Raw genomic sequence first — 17,787 nt, 5'->3', positions numbered from 1 at the left:
TTCCTGTATATAACAATATTTTTTTATTATGTTTGTAAATAGTACTTTATATAAACAAGCGAGAACCAGATTTTCTTATTTATCTTAGTTTGTTTATCACTCATAAATAAATCGGGCGTTTTGAATTTAAATTAAAAAAAATATATCGAGGAGTAAAATTAAAGTGGTTTTATTTTTTGTAGGCTTAATGTATCGTTTTTTTAGTTATAACAAGACAAATTGTATATAAATTGAATTCAAATATGTTATAATTTATCCAGAATAAAACAAAAATGATGTACTACATTTCTTTTATTTCAATAAGTTATTACCCACGATGCTTCAAATTGGTTACATTACAATTATTGGACTTTTGTTCTCTTCGTTAGCCCTAACAGAATAAATATATTTAACGCACAGTTTTGCTGTTCATGTGAACAATTATTTTGGAACATTGACTGAGGCTGACAACAGTGGTAGACTGACTGACCTACACTCTATGTTAGCATCTGCTATTTCCTTTTTGAAATTTCTAATTTTCATGAAAAATATTTCCCGCAAACAAGGAAATTATCCTAGGTTTGCTAACATATCTAGGATAATTCCTCCTCTAAATTCCTTGTTCGCAAAATTTGAGAAATTGCCAAACGGTTAGCCGATTGCTACAAAGTTTTTAGGTTAAAGGTAAGTAATATGGCGGTTTTAAATACACTGCCGGAAAAAATTAGGTTATATAGTAATTTTTTTTTATTATAAACTGTTAAAAAATCTTAAAACTTTTATGGGTACAAAGGTCACAGTGTTGCTAAATTAAATAACAAATTTAATTAAAAATGGCAAAACGTATATTCCAGAAATTTATTATATTATTCAAAATAAAAAATGCTGAATCATGTAAAAAAAAAATGTGTGTGACTTCCGTGAACCTCCAGAACTTCATTAATGCATCTTGGCATGCTAAGAACCAACTTCTCAAGCTGTATTTTTCAAGCTAAGCCAATTTTTTCCTATAATTGGGGTCATATTCTTACTGTCTGTTTTTAGGCGGGGGTTGATGGTTATCAAGAGCTCTTTGGAGCATATCCCAGGCATGCTCAATTGGGTTTAGGTCTGGAGAAAGTGGTGGTAGACTAAGATGCGAAATGCCCATACTTCTAGAGTGCGATGCGGGGATGCATTATCATAAAAAAAAACAAAATTTTTTCCGACTGCTTGCCTTATCGGTTCGACGATATCCCTTATGATGTCAGAAGCATAAAGCATTCCTGTCATATTGTTTTGGCATATACAGTGCGGCTCTTAATTGCCCCTCTCTTCTCTCTTCTTGGCGGTGGGACGCCATTTTGAAAAATAAAATAATAAATAGAAAGAGGGTCATGTGATACATCGTTTGAAAGCTCCCACTGAATGCTTTATGGTCCTAAAATATTAAGTCATTACTTCTACCTATAGCAAAATGGCAGCCTTTCGAAATCTTATTTTTCGCATTTTTATTTTCTCTACTACACATGTTCAGATGTAACAGCTATGGTAAGAGATCCACAACAGTCTACTTCCACAGTGTTGACACGTGTAATGTATTTTCTGCTACTGTGAAACGGGTACTTAAAAAACGTAAATTTCATCCGTATAAAATTCAAATGGTGCATCAATTGGCAAAAGATGATCCTGATCGTCGTATGGAATTCTGCGAATTAATAACCGAGAGAATAGGACGCCAGCCTGCTTATGTGAAGAACATTTGTTTTAGTGATGAATGTACTTTTTTTTGAATGGTAGTGTTTATAGACAAAATGTCCGTTATTGAAGCAACGTAAATCCCCAACACACACACAATACCCAGAAAAAAAATAAATATGTGGGCTGCCATATTAGAAAATCACATTGTTGGACCTCTCTTTTTAGATCAAAATTTGACAGGGGACCTTTTCTTAAACATGTTGGAAAAAGCAGTTGAACCACTGATCCTTGAGATTATTGAAAACAATCCTCATGAATTTGAGTTGAAAACATTTTTTCAACAAGATGGGGCACCGCCTTACTTTAGCAGAAATGTTAGAGAATATTTGACTAATACTTAGCTTAATCGGTGGATTGGTCGTCGAGGGCTTACCGAGTGGCCACCAAGAGGTAAGCCTCGAGGGGAAGAGGGGTCATTAAGAGCCGCACGGTATAGAGAGGTGTTCGAAGTTTCAGAGCGATTCCTCCCCAAGCCATAACAGTACCGCCTCTAAAGGGATGCACTTCTTAGACAAAGCTGCGATGTCGAGGTGTTTGCTAACCTCTCCAGACTCTTAAACGCCACTCTTGTGCAGACGATTTCTCACTATTCTTACAGAAATTGTGCCCCCTATGTTATATTTAACAGTTTAAGCTAACGTCGTAATTGTGTTGAAGAAACAATTGTGTTTCTTCTTATACTGAGGGTTATGTAACGAACTTGTTGCAGAATACTGCACCTTCTACAACCTTCTCGACGCCTCCTCGAGACTTGTCCTGTTTCTCTAAAACGATTCCACAGTCCGCTTATAACACTTTGTGATGTTCTGAACTCACAAAGAGCAACATGAGCTTTTCCGTAGCCTCGCTTCAATCATTCCAACTGCTCTGTTGGCTTCCTCGGGTGTTAAATCTCTTAATGGCATGGTAAAAAATCAACTCTTAATTATGACTGCACTTGACTAAAATAAACTAATAGCCTAAACCTAAAAATAACAAATTTATAGCGATATTAATAATATAACCAAATTTAAGCAAGTTGGCTCGAAATATTAAAATAACATCAAGTAAACCTCTTTAATTTACGATAAATTAGCAGAAATATCGCCATCTTATTCAGTTTATTTCTGAACACACTTAAGCATACGTCTTGTAGCTTTTAAGATTGATCTTCCATCTATTGATCCAATTATTTGCCTTACATGTGTTTGAAGTTCATAAACGGTTCTGTTTTTTTCTACACACTTCTCTTTATTTCAAATCACATAACAATATAACAAAAATAAAAGTCGAGAGGGGTTGAGTCTGGTGACCTAGGTAATAATAAGTAATATTCTTACATCATTTAGTTGATAGGGAGCTGCTCCATCCTGTTGGCTGATGCTGATGCTGAGATTTGTTGCCCTCTCTTTAAGTTAACATTATTTAAATAATCTTCCAGCGCTTCAGATATTATGAGGGCAACATATCTCCTTCCGGTCAGAGGGCCATCATAAAATGTACTCCTATTATTTGGCTTCCTGTTATGCCGCAGCAAACGTTTATACAAAATTGATTTTAATGGTTTCTGGGATCAGCAAGGAAAAGATTTTCTTGGGACCAGTTGTGTATATTTTTATAGTAAAACATACCTTTGTTTGAAAAATTAGCTTCGCCGCTCCAAGTTATATAGTTTAAAATATTATCATTTGCTTCATATGCATTATGTAACCAGAGGCAAAAAGCAAGTCCTCTCTCGTTATCGCCAGGCAATAAGAATTGTGTTTCTTTAAGACCCGCCATATTGTTACTAAGCTCACACTAAATCTCTAGTTGAGTTTTCCAGATGAACTTTAAAATATGCCAAAATACATCCTCGCTTGCTATAAATTGGTTCCTTCTAGTTCTTTAGTTGCCGTTGAACTTTGCGTATGATAATGGCTAAATGAATACAAGTTCTATACAAGACGCTAAGGTCGGTGTCCTGAGAGGCTCTACAGGTCAGAACCTGTGTTTTTGTCAGAACAATTTTCTACTTGGACATCTTAACGTTCGGTCACTGAGCTCGACTTTTAAGGAATTTACCTACTACCTGTTTCAGCACCCTTACGATATATTTTGTATCTCGAAATCCTGGTTAAATACGGATTTGGATAGTAGCTTATTTAACATACCCGAGTATAAGTTTTTAAGAAAAGAAAAGAAAAGATGGAGGTCTTGGACTTTCTGTAAAAAAAGGTTTAGTACCTTCCAGAGTGTCTTGATATTGACGTCCTTTCGAAGAATGATTGATTGATGAATTTTGTTTTATTGAATGATAAAACGCTAATCAAATCCTAAAATAAATCTAGTCCTAGTCCTAGACAATAAAATATTTTGTTTTCTATTAATTTTGTCATGTATCAAAGAATTACTTAAAGCTATGGGGAAATGATGATGTTCTGTGTCTGCTATGCAGTTCTCTGGAGCTTCGGTTATACTTCTTGACAACCTTCAGGAATAAGAATATTAATTTTCCATTTTCAGAAAATAATACTTAACTCAATTTTCTTGGTATTCCATCCAAAAATTTACAAAAGAAACATATTTTGTGCATTCCTTTTTCCGGCATAACTTTACTTTTTTTATGTAATAAAAGATCAGAGTTATAGTTTTGGAGTAAACAACACATTGCCAAAATTGATATTTACAATTATTATTTCCAGCTGCCTATTTAGCATTAGGCAGCTGGAAACCGCAAACACTCGTACACGTATCATACGTTATTATGATTAACAATTATCTCAATAATTGTTAATATACCTAATAACAAGAAACAGTTAATATTACAGTTTCAAAAACAATAACATTATCAACAGGTGGATCCAGCCAATCAGAGTCAGGTATACTTCTGACCAGCAGCGCTGAGGTGGCAACTTTCTGAAACTAGTTTTCGTTAATTTCTGGGTACACACGTTTAGCATACAGATCAGTCTCCTTACGTCTAATTTTCTTGAACCGAATTTCAAATTTAATATTTGCTGTTTGCAGGCTTTCCCTCATTTTGACGCATGACATAATTAATGACATCGAAGTTGACAGTTTCACTTTTTTCTGTCAGTTGATAGAAAGCTATACATTTTTGTGTTCTGTGTTAGAAAGTTCAATGTTGATGTTTTGATTCCAGTGACCTTAATGTTTATTGTATTTTAAATAACAAACTCACGTTTTCAATAACAATGTCTACCTCAGCTCTTGCCTCGTTGACGGCGACTTATACAGACTCCGAGGGCGAAGATGCTGATGAAAAGCATCCAAATGAAGAAAGTCCCGAAAAAAGCAGCTCCAAGTCACCCCCGTCCAATAATTCTGATAACAGAAGCGTGAATTCGTCGAGGCCAACGAGTCCTACTAGTAGCGTTACAGTTGCCTCAAGGCTCACCAAATTGGTATCCTACCATGATGACACTATCGCCTCTGAGGATGAGAATGAGGTGGAAGATGATATTCCCCAGCAAATAATTTATGTTAATGAATCTGATAAGAGTCAAGAAGTACCAATGGACGTAAGTTTATATTACTTATATTAAAATTTGTAGAATTATCTGGACATGACCTATATTTAATATAAAAATCAGTTCTCTGTGGCTATACTCTATTTCAGAAGTGTATAGAGCAATAAACTGGGGAATTCCGTTCTGTTTGGCTACATTTCGTGGTAGTTCATAGGCGCAGGTACTTATAATATTTATGAATTTAATTTTCACGGATTAAATGCCTTTATTTTGAAAGAGATTAAATACTAAATAAATACTTTTAATCCTTTTGTATAGGTACCTATCTTTTAACGCTTTGTAACATGCAAAAATGGGGTCAGGTAATATATACAGACTATAAATACTTTTAAATCATATTTTAAACGTTAGTAGTCACTGCTACGCTGTAGTGTAATCACAATATTATTATCCCAATATTTAAAAAATGGAGGTATTCAGTCCAACGAAAAGATGTACTAAAAATTCTCCACTATCGCTGAGTGAAAAAGTTATTATTTTAAATGTACATGATTGCATAAAACACGATTACCCTAGTTTTACTGTGCAAGAAATTGTTGAAAAATGTTCTCGAATGAGTGGAATTGGAAAGTCCACCATTTTCAAATTGTTGCGGGAAAGAAAAGTAGCAGGTCAAGTGGAATCTCCCAAGCAAAAGCCAGGACGACCTACAAAAGTCCTTGATGAAAATGCAAAATGTATAATTCGAAGAAAAGTTCACTCTTTTTATTTTAAAAAGGAAATACCCACCCTAGACAAAATTTTAATGGAGCTTGGCCGAGATGACAGTATTCCGTTGATAAGTAGAAAACTTTTATGGAAAACTTTAAAAAATATGGATTTTGCCTGGGAAAAGCATAACCACAAAGCACTTTTACTGGAGAGCGACGAAATTGTTTGTTGGAGACGACAATACTTGAGAAGTATCAAGCAGTACCGCAGGGAGCAAAAGAAAGTTTTTTATCTTGATGAGACGTGGATTAACGAAGGTTATATAGTCCAAAAAATGTGGCAAGACAAAAATATAACCAGTGCTCGCCAAGCTTTCATAGAAGGCCTGTCTACGGGTATTAAAGTACCTTCGGGAAAAGGAAAAAGACTTATAATCACACATATTGGAAGCGAAGAGGGATTTTTAAAAGAAGGTCTGCTAACCTTTGAGTCGACTCGCACAGGAGATTACCATGAAGACATGAACTCAGACGTTTTCGAGGACTATTTTGGTGAAATGATAAAATTTCTTCTGGCTAATTCGGTGGTGGTTATGGATAACGCAAGCTATCATTTACGGCGAATAGAGAAGACGCCAACTTCAAGTTGGAGGAAGCAAGAAATTATCGATTGGCTGACTGCAAAAGGTATTGCGTTTGAAGCAAATTTGATAAAAAAAGAACTGCTGGCAATAGCAAACTTACACAAAACTCGTTTCATGAAATACACCGTGGAAGATATAGCCGAAAAATATAATATAACTGTACTGCGCTTACCGCCATATCATTGCGAACTAAATCCTATAGAACTGATATGGGCGCAGGTAAAAGGATTTGTAGCAAGACAAAACACGACTTTTAAAATGAAAGATGTTAAGCTACTGTTTGATCAAGCCATTACGGAAGCGACACCAGAGAATTGGCGAAAAGCAGTCCAGCATGTAATTAAGCAAGAGGACAAAATGTGGGATCTTGACAACCTCATCGATCAGACAGTCGATCCTTTAATTATAATGTCAAGAGGTGATGACAGTTCGTCAGATGACGAAGAAGACTACAATCTATTATAATTTAAAATTGTTATACACTGTTCAAAAAGTGCCAAATCCAAAAGTGACATTTTCAACTGTTTTACTCTACATATTATGTTCAATACATTTGTGAAAAAAATATATTATTCCATTTAAACAAAAGTAACTTTCTAAAATAAAATAGCATTTAAGTACATTAATTATAAGGTAAAAAACAAGTCCCAGTTGCACGCCTTTGGCGAACCGTTTTCAATGTTTATCAGTGGGTAACAATGGGCAAAACTCATAAATTGACCCAAAACCGGGTGGCACTACCTGCAATCAACGAAAAGAAAGAATTTTACATTGAAACTAATACCCAACTAAGGTAGTGGCATAACATATTGGTGGATCACCAGGTACCACTTTTGCATACCTAATGAGGTTTTATTGCTCTACACACTTCTGAAATAGAGTATAGTTTTTGACTCATAAAAGTTAACACAGCTCTGCCAAACACCCATTTATAGGTACCCTGTTGTTTTCTTACTGTCAAATTCAAATTCAAATATGAAAGAAAGAAAGAAGAAAGAAAATGTGCTATATCTTACGTAAAGACAACAAAATCTTGTGTACAAGCATCCTAAAAACTAAAAGATTCCAAATTCACTTTAAATTTCAAACAAACATAACTTCTAAAACACTTTACCATAAAATTTAAGAAAAAAAAGCATCTTTTTGATAAATTTCATTAAAAAATAAGTAAAGCTGTCAATAAAACAGAATTTAGAAGTAAATTACATTATTTAACAGGAAACAAAACTAAAACACTAAAATGATGTCAGAGCACAGGTTAAAAGGTATCATTAAAAAAATCGTCAAGGCTATAATATGCCCTGGATAATAAAAGTGATTTTAATTCCTTTTTGAATCTCTTAACTTCTAAAATTTGTCTGATACATAGAGGAACATGGTTGTAAATTTTTTTGCTGAGGTATATAGGTGAGTTCTTCGTGAGGGAGGATGTAGGGATTGGTAAGGGAAAATCGTTAACCTGGCGAGTCATATGCCCAGTGTTAGAGGGAGGTTTAGGACATTTATGAATAAGAGTAGCTGTTTCTAAGATAAAAAGAGAAAAAAGAGTTAGGATTTTTTGAGATATAAAGAGAGGTTTACAAGAATCTCTTAACCCAACGGAACATAGGTATCTAACTGCCTTTTTTTGAATCACAAAAATTATGTTTAATAATCCCTTGTTGCTTAAACCCCAAAAAGGCAAGCCATAACGAAGGTGGGACTCAATAAGAGAAAAGTACACTGAACGCCACTTAAATCCCATAATAAAGGTTTTTCCCACATTAAATACAAGCCTGTTTGCAGCACACCACTCCGATAAAATCTTAAGATCCTTAAAAACCTGGGCTCTAACATTATCAGAATCTCTATGATTCCATAAAATGGTGGTATCATCAGCAAACTGAACCACTTTGCCCTGCAGTTTTAATGAACCCAAATCATTTACATAGAGCAAAAATAATAGTGGTCCTAACACTGAACCCTGAGGTACTCCAGTTTTAAGGGATCTGGAATCGGATAAACATCCAGATACTGTAACTCTTTGGGTACGATTAGACAGATAGGATTCCAGCCATTGCAATGCCACACCTCTAAAGCCATAATTATTGAGCTTAGACAGCAGTATTCCATGATCTACACAATCAAATGCCTTGGATAAATCGCAAAACACTGCCGCCGCGGACTCTCCAGAATTTAAGGACACATAGACACTCTCCAAAAAGCCGAAAACAGCATCATGAGTTCCTTTTCCCGTTTGAAATCCAAACTGATTTGCAGATAAAATGCAATTATGTTGCAAAAAAGATAAAATTCTGATTTTTGCAAGTTTTTCAACTATCTTGGAGAGGGTAGATAATATAGAAATTGGACGAAAATTACAAGGCTCACTCACATCTCCACCCTTATAAAGAGGGATAACCACTGCCTCCTTCAAACATGCTGGAAAGATGCCATTATGAAAGGAATTGTTTATGGCAGAAGCTAAGGCATTCAATGCTGAGTCAGGCAAAAGGAGTAGTAATTTTGATGATATTCCATCAGCTCCAGCTGATTTATGGTTTTTTAAGCTTTTAATTGCATCTCTAACATCAGTAAGGCTAACAGGATAAAAGAAAAAAGAATTTTGAACTGACACTTGTTGAATATAATGCAAAGGATCAATATTAGTATTCACATCCTTGAGCAATAAATGAGGAATATTACAGTAATAATCATTTAAACTATTTGGTCTTACTTCTGGTTCTGAAACTTTCTTGTGAGAATGCCTGAAGTCATTTATAATTGACCAACATTCTCTCTGCCTATTTGAGGACATATTCAAGCGGTCACTATAATATTTAACCTTAGCTGCTTTTATCGTCTTTCTGTATAGACTACGATATTTCTGATGATAAAGGATAATGTTTGCATTAGTTGTAAACTTGCACAGCTTAGCCAAAACGCATTATTGTTTGAACAAAATATTGTTATAAACAAAGCTTCACCTAATCCTAAAGAGACAGAGTTACAAGGTTAAAATCATATTTAAAAATACAAGTTACAATGACGAATCAAAGTTAAACAGTTAAAATTTACATTTTTCCTTTTTTTTTTTTTTTCTTTAATTAATAAAATCAACTATATCTAACTTTTCTTAACTAAGTACAGTTCAAGATTTAGGGATAAAAAAAAGAAAAACATTTAAAACAAACAGGTTAGGAAAATAGCTAGGTCTCCCTTAATTAATTAAAATCTGATTGTCATTGAAATATTCAGCCACAGAGTAATAAGCTCGACCACTCAGAAATCTCCTCAAGAGAAACTTAAATTTGATGAGAGATTTTGCCCCTCTAATGTCCTCTGGTAGGTGGTTAAAGATTTTTATACCTTCATAAAAAATTGATCTCTTTACCAAGGGAGATGTTGGAATGGGAAGCCGCAAATTATTCCGCTGGCGGGTGACATATCGTGGATTCTGTAGGACAAACCTATATTGATAGGAGAAAATAAGGCACCTCCTGTATGTATAGGCAGTAGATTGTAAGAATGCCCTCCCTGATAAAATATGGTCGGCATGATTCCCTAGGTGATATCCCGCATATATAACGCACAGCACGTTTCTGTAGAACAAACAACATCTGTAGAAGATTTGCTTGCACTACCCCAAAAGCAGACACCATACCTGAGATGAGACTCAATCAGGGAAAAGTACACGGCTCTCCCAATCCCCATGGTAAGCTCCCGGGCCACCCACCCTAACAGCAACACAACCCGCAGAAACCCTATTGCTGAAACTCCGAATATGGTCCTCAAACTTAAGTTCCTTGTCAATCACCAGACCCAAAAACTTATTGTTAGAATAAGGCGGGACAGGGCGGTTAGCAATAAGAATATTATCAAGACTATGGTTATTTGTAAAACAAATTAGTTTGGTCTTCTCTGGATTTAATGATAGTAAATTTGCCCTGAACCACTCATATATTAAGAAGATTTCCAAATTATTATTCTCGAGAATTGATTAGGAACATTTATAGGAAAGAAAAGGCTTTCAAGGACTTTAAAATGTACAATTCTCCATTCTTTCAAAATAAATTCCATTCTCTTAGACGCCTTATCAGACTACAAATACGCAATGAATATAAGTTGTATATATCAGAAAGGAATATTTCTTTGGACCCATCTAGCTTTTGGAATTTTATTGGTTCTAAGAAGGCTGGCACCAGGATTCCTGGTATGATCAAGCTACCCGATGACGTGGTAATTAAAGACCCACAAGACATAGTTGATGCTTTTGCACTGTTCTTTGGTGAGGCATTTATACAATCAAATTTCATTAACCATTCGTCGACGTCTGATAATGTGCCCCACTTTGACATTTCCAACGTTGATGCTTCCCAGATTATTTTGGCCAGTAAAAAACTCAAAAATAAAGTAACATCTGGTGTAGACGGTGTGCCTAGCTTTTTGGTTAAAGATTGCATTGGTGTCCTGGCTGATCCGCTGACCTACATTTTCAACTTAATACTGTCAACAGAACAAATCCCTGAAATTTGGAAGACTGCTAAAATAATACCTATTTTAAAAGCTGAGGACTCTGATCAAATCGTGAACTACAGGCCAATCTCATTACTCTGTAACTTCTCAAAAATTTTCGAAATTATCCTGAATCAGTCGCTATTTAGTCACGCAAAAGAACTCATCTCTGTAGACCAGCATGGATTTTTTAGCGGGCGATCTTGTGTTACTAACTTATCCTGTCTGTCTAGCCACATCTGTGAATCACTTGATGTTAATACTCAAGTCGATGTTATTTATACCGACTTCCAAAAAGCCTTCGATCGGATAGATCACTATATTTTGCTGCATAAATTAACTCAGTATGGTTTTTCAGGGAGATTATTTAATTTATTTCATTTCTACTTGATTGGTAGATCTCAATATGTTGAATATGAGGGCTTTAAATCGAAACTTTTTAACGTAACGTCGGGTGTGCCACAGGGCTCGAACCTGGGTCCGCTCCTGTTTAGTTTTTTTATAAATGACTTGATTGAGTCACTCACTTGTCATAGGCTGGCTTTTGCCGATGATTTGAAGCTATATTTAAATGTATATGGTTTGGAGGATTGTGTTTTTCTTCAGAACTGTCTAAATACATTGGAGGTATGGTGCGCTGTTAACAGGTTAGGCTTGAATGCGGCTAAGTGTAGTGTGGTCAGTTACTCTAGATCAAAAACACCCTTAAATTTTAATTACTTTATTAATGATACTATTTTGAGTAGATTAGAGCAAATTACTGATCTTGGTATAACCTTTGACTCTAAATTTACATTCGTTCCACACTTCAATAACATAGTCAAGTCAGCCCTGAGAAGGCTTGGGTTCATAATTAGAAGTTCTCAGAGTTTTACTTTGGAATCTACATTAAAACTGCTTTTCTGTTGCTTTGTGAGATCAAAACTGGAGTTTGGCTGCATTATATGGAACCCGCTCTATCAGAATCATGTTGGTCTTCTTGAATCTGTTCAGAGTAGATTTGCTAAGTTTTTGGCCTTCAGGCAGGATGGCATATATCCGGTAAGAGGGTTTGATCATCGGCAACTATTGGAACACTTCAATCTACATCCATTACATCTCAGAAGAATGATCTTCTCTGTAAAATTCCTGCATAGGTTACTGAATGGGTTCATTGATAGTCCTGTACTTCTTTCTGGTATACGTTTCATGGTGCCTAGGCTTGATGCTAGACATCCCCTAACACTCTTTCTGCTAAGACCTCATACTAACATCCTGTTGAAATCGCCACTATATCCAATATGCGCTATATTTAATCGGCTCTGTCACATGTGCGATATAAATTTCTCTCCGTTTCATGTGATTATCAATATCTTGGTGGATCATTACTCTCGGGATTAGGGCCCATGTGTTTAAGTTATAGTTAGTAGGTATATTGCAGTTAATTTAATTTAATTTTGTTGAATGTGTGATTATCTTGTTAAACTTTTATAATTGGGTTTTTATATCATATTAATAATTATTTGTTCTAATTTTTTGGATAACTTTTGAGAATGTGACTTTACTTTACTCTTTTTCTTTTCTTTTCATTCTTCTAGGTTTGTTTGTGTGTGTTTTTTTTTAACTATATTTTTCATTGTTTGGCAACTGTTTCCTGTTATTGGGCAAGTTGCCTGTTGGAAATAAAGGCTTATTATTATTATATATAAGTTGAAGATCAGCCAACATGGCTATTCTCAAAGAGTCGGTATCATACCTATGCCAGAGAATGGTGGTGTCGTCAGCAAAGAGCGTGAATTTTTCCTGGATATTAAGTCGGATGAGGTCATTAATATATAGGAAAAAAAGTATTGGTCCCAGTACCGACCCCTGAGGTACTCCCCAGGCAACAGATTGATATTCAGAATACTCCGACTCCACACACACTCTCTGACGACAACCCTTTAGATATGAACAAAACCAACTCGCCGCCGAGCCCCTAAAACTATAATGCATAATCAACAACTTATAAAGGTTCAACAACCACATTTAGTTTTTATGTATTAAATTATGAAAAATCAAAACTGCACAAGTGTGGTTCTATGTATGACCAAAACAGCTGATCAAGGTTTGTCTATTTTTCTCTGTGACAGTAAATAAATGTGACCTATTGGATTTTTAGTTTTGAGGATGAGATCATGTATTTCAAAGAAATTGCTTTATTTATTTATTACTATATATAAGGTTTACATAAACATTTCAAGATAATACCGGATAGGTATACATAATATTATAATATTATTAACTATTAAGTATCTAGAAATAGATAACTAACCTAAGATAACCAGTGGCGTATCCAGGATTCATTCCTGGGGGGGGCAACATGGTTTGTCACCATTTAATATACAATATACTTACATATGTATGTATGTGTATGTTACTTAATTTTGTTGGCCTATTATCGGAGATATGGTATTATTCATCAGGAAGGGAGAAATAATTACCATGTTTTTGAAATGCTTTTATTAATTTAAAAGCTCCAAAAATAAAGAAAAATAAAAGATACTAATATAATATATGGATAGTAAAACAGACACAAGGCAAACAAAAAATTATTCTAAAGTAACAAAAACAAATTGACTCCTAAAAAAACTAAACAAGATCAAAACTCAATTAGGTATCTATATAAAACACCAAAAAAAGCCAAATAAAACTAAATAACAATATCAAGTTTCCTCGATTTAAGCTGCATTTCGTTAAGTACTTCCTCGGCACTAACTGAGATTTCTGGATATACATACAGAAGAGTTAAACCATTTAATCTGTCTTCACTTATTGTATTTCGTAAGTAAGTTTTTAACAATTTAAGTGTAGAAAGTTTTCTTTCAGGGGTTGCTGTGCTTACAGGTAAAGTACAAAAAATCTTTAACAGTATAAATATATTGGAAAATATATCCTAATCACACATTACTAGGGCATCGAGAGCGGAGCTCGGATATTTTTCTGGTGCACAGGCTTCAAATTTTCTATACCAAAGTTTGAGTTCAGCAGAAACCATAGTAAATGAACAATTTTCTAAATCATTTTTATAAAAATTTACCAAATACTTAAGACTTTGAAGTTGATTATCAAGTTTCTTATTTACTGATGAAATCAGACAGTTAAATGATTGTAATATATCTTTATGTTTAACAAATCTCTCTTCTAATTGTAATAAGACGCAATCTAAAAACGGAATAAATATTGATATTCTGAAATATTCTTCAGTTGTGTTAGTTTCAAAATTTGCCCTATTTTTTTGTCTGCGTGGTTTTGTTATTTCTAAACCAAATAAATTGTTTATATATTTTTTTGCCTCTGCAAAAATAGTTGCAAAACTATTATCTGCTTTATGACGTAAATCTTTAAGCTCTTTTAAGCAATCTTCAGCCAGTAATATTGCTTTGCCTAAATCAATATTAACTGATTGTAGCAACTTTGATAACGGAGTGGTAAATGCAAAAACATGTTCAATTACATAAAGAGTAATGAGGAATTCTGATGTACTTAAGGTGTTTAGTAACAACTTGCTACAAGTAGACGTTTCTTTGTCCGGCCACTCAGCTATTTCTTCTAAAGCCAATACCACAGAATTTAAAAGCTCTCTCATTACGCTTACTGAATCTTGTCTTTGAACCCATCTAGTAGCACAAAGTTGTTTTAATCTGTCTCGTCTTGATCTCTCATTATCCAGCATTTCATTTACTTTTTTAGTTAAAATATACGTTTGGGAGTATTAAAAAAATTGTAAGCATTTTCAATAACACCCATGCAATTTCGTACAGCCTGGACAGAACATGCATCGGATATAGCAAGGTTAAGGGAGTGTGAGACGCAATGAACATATAAAGCTGTAGGATATTCCTTTCTTATAATAGCCTGTACCCCACGAAAACTGATCACTCATTGCCGCTGCTCCATCGTAACCCTGGCCTTTAAGATTATTTAAATCTAAACCCCAGTTTGTCAAATTTTCGATAATTGTTTTTGTTAAATTATGCCCAGTGGTTGAAGTTACCGGAATAAATTGAAGAAAGGACTCTTTAATAGATAAATTATCGCATACGTACCGAACGCAAAGAACAAACTGCTCTATTTTGGCAATATCAGTTGTCTCATCTGCCAAGATTGCATAATATTTTGCAGATTTTACTTCTGCTATTATTTTTTGTAAAATATTTGTATTACATGCATTTATTATTGCGTTTTGTATTGTACTACTTAAATATGTTGCGTTATTAGCAGAACTCAATATATGTTTTTTATGTTTTTCCTCCCTAGCTTTTCGGGGGGGGGCAATTGCCCCCTTTGCCCCCCCTGGATACGCCACTGAAGATAACATCATGTGCACATTTCTTAAATTTTTTAAAATTACTGCAAAAGAAATCAAGACCATCTGCATACCTGTTAACAGATGCAGAAATCCTATTTATTAGATTGTTATGAGATATAATATAAAATGCAAAACAGACATAAAATTCTCTTCTTACTGACATTGCAGTAATATATTTGTGTTACCATTATTAGACTGAGAATTAACAAACTTACAGAAATATTTACTGTCATTGATAATAGAATTTTCTGCTCTTGTAAGATAGATATTGTAACATTCCTTGATCAGATTCCTAGCTTCCAACCTCAAGACATTAAAGTTTATATAAGCAGAAGGAGAACCACTCTGCTTATACAATTTATGCACATTTTTTTCTGAGTTATAATGTTTTTTTATTTCTTTGAGAATCACTGGGGATAATGTTAGAACCACTTATGATAATGTTCAACTGTATAACTGTTTTAATAAGTACTGTACTGATTAAAATAGTTATATAGTACTGAATAAAACTTAACACCAGTGATATCTAAAACAGAATCTGACATGATGGTTTCTCAGTTATAATCTAATAAGTTATTGTTGACAAGATTGAAATCCGCATGTTTAAAAAGTTTTATAGAACCTATAATGAAAATGATGATATTATGATATATTTCCAGATTTTAAAAGATGGACGTCAAGAATATGTTATTCCTATCTGTTCACCTCTGGCATTTTAATATATACCTAAGCTAAGATCTGATTTTCATTATTTTCTGTATAAATTCTGTAGAACCCTAAGCAAACAGTGATTTTTTTGATTTTTATTATTAAAGCTGTTCAGTTTTGGTAGCACTCCTAGATTACTTTTTTGGCTGACCTCATATCTCACTGAAAGAGAGAGAACCTCTGGAGTATCAAAAAATTCGACTTCATTTTGTAGTCAAAAAGGAAAAAAAAACATTAACAACATCCACTCTTTAATGGCTCATAACCAATTTATTTCAGTGACTGTTTGCTTAGATCATAATTATAAGTGGTGGGGAAACAATACATCACACTTACCTGTCAAAGTTTTCAGCCACAAGAGTTTACCAATTCTTCTCTGAAAATCGGCTATATCGAGGCCTATCCACTTTTTCAAGGAGAAGGGCAAACCTTGGTATATTTTTGTTATCTTTAATTATATTGTAGCTGTTGGATTTAAATTTCTTTCACATATCTCTGATATATAGGATTTATACGTATATGAAACTTATAAGTCAATAGCTGTCAATCCAGGTTAAAAATCAAATTAAAATTTTTTTTAGCTTGATGATGATGAACTACTAATTCCTCCAGAACCCCCAGGAAGCTGTTCAGCAGAACTTCAGGATAAAATTAATAAATTATATGAAAAAATGCAGACACAACAAATGGATATGAATGCTGTAATACAAAAAAGAAAAGACTTCAGAAATCCCAGTATATATGAGAAACTTATACAATTTTGTGGACTGAATGAATTAGGTAGGCTAGCTTTTGACACTCACATCTCTTAAAAATTACATTACTGATTTTGTTGTAGGTACCAATTATCCACCAAGCATATATGACCCTTTAAAATGGACCAAAGAATCTTATTATGAAGAACTAGCAAAGGTTCAAAAGGCAGACATGGATCGACGGGAGAAAGAACGAAAAGGTAAAATAGAATTTACTGCAGTTGCCAAAAAGTCCTTAGAAGATGAGAAAAATAAAAGAAAATCAAAATGGGACATGCCCGGTGGCGGCGCTGTAAAGATAAACCAACCGGGACTAGTGGCTCCTCCTACCTTAACGACTTCAGCAACTGGAACTAAAAGTACGGTTATTTCTGCTTTTGGCAACTTGAAAAAGTAGATTTGCTTTGGTACTAATTTGTGTGTTTCAGATGGGAGTGAGGGTCGATGAGGCAGGAGAAGATGCTACTTTATTGTAGCTCTATTGTTTTTTTTTTGTAAAAATGTTTTAGGTTTTAGGTATTAAAGGATATATTTGTTTAAAACGGGTTTTTAATTGATACTTAATTTAAGTTTTTTATCTAATAATTATTAATATTTGGCCAGAAGAAAAAAAAAGCACTGTAGGAGTGATACAAGATATCCTAAGAAAATGTATGCAAAAGTTGTAGTATGAAATATGCATTATGATATTTTTAAAATATGAACTAAAAAAACTGATTGAGAAATGCCAACTAATGATATATATGCGTAGATATTTAAATACACACATCGGAAAAGTCTAAGGATATTTTTATAAAATAATAAAATTATAACAAAAAATTTTTTTTTGGTGATTAAATCAAATTTGAAGATTGGCTCATCCTGTAGATTTCTGTGAGACAAACAGAATCTTAACACTGATAACAAATATTTTAGGAATTTTTTCCCAAAACAGAAAAAAAACATGGTTTTTATATTGCAACAAATATTCTGGTA

The 17,787-nt window shown here is 34.0% G+C and overlaps 1 protein-coding gene across 2 annotated transcripts; it reads left to right on the top strand.

The window, feature by feature from the left end:
• The first annotated feature begins 4,759 nt into the window (after window positions 1–4,759).
• LOC126735336 (SAP30-binding protein) lies at window positions 4,760–17,354 on the top strand. 2 transcript variants are annotated; one of them, XM_050439294.1, is made up of 4 exons: window positions 4,761–5,222; window positions 16,639–16,837; window positions 16,896–17,171; window positions 17,241–17,354. In XM_050439294.1, exons 1-4 carry the CDS (start codon window positions 4,896–4,898, stop codon window positions 17,258–17,260), a joined length of 822 nt encoding a protein of 273 aa, XP_050295251.1. In that variant the 5' UTR covers window positions 4,761–4,895; the 3' UTR covers window positions 17,261–17,354. The 2 variants fall into 2 exon arrangements, with proteins under 2 accessions (XP_050295250.1, XP_050295251.1); XM_050439293.1 differs by having other exon boundaries at window positions 4,760–5,222; window positions 16,896–17,354.
• The last annotated feature ends 433 nt before the right edge of the window (window positions 17,355–17,787 follow it).

Source organism: Anthonomus grandis, chromosome 4, assembly GCF_022605725.1.
Source record: "Anthonomus grandis grandis chromosome 4, icAntGran1.3, whole genome shotgun sequence".
NCBI lineage: Eukaryota > Metazoa > Arthropoda > Insecta > Coleoptera > Curculionidae > Anthonomus > Anthonomus grandis.
Note: the sequence above shows the minus strand (reverse complement) of the source record. Positions and strands in the feature narration are given on the sequence as shown.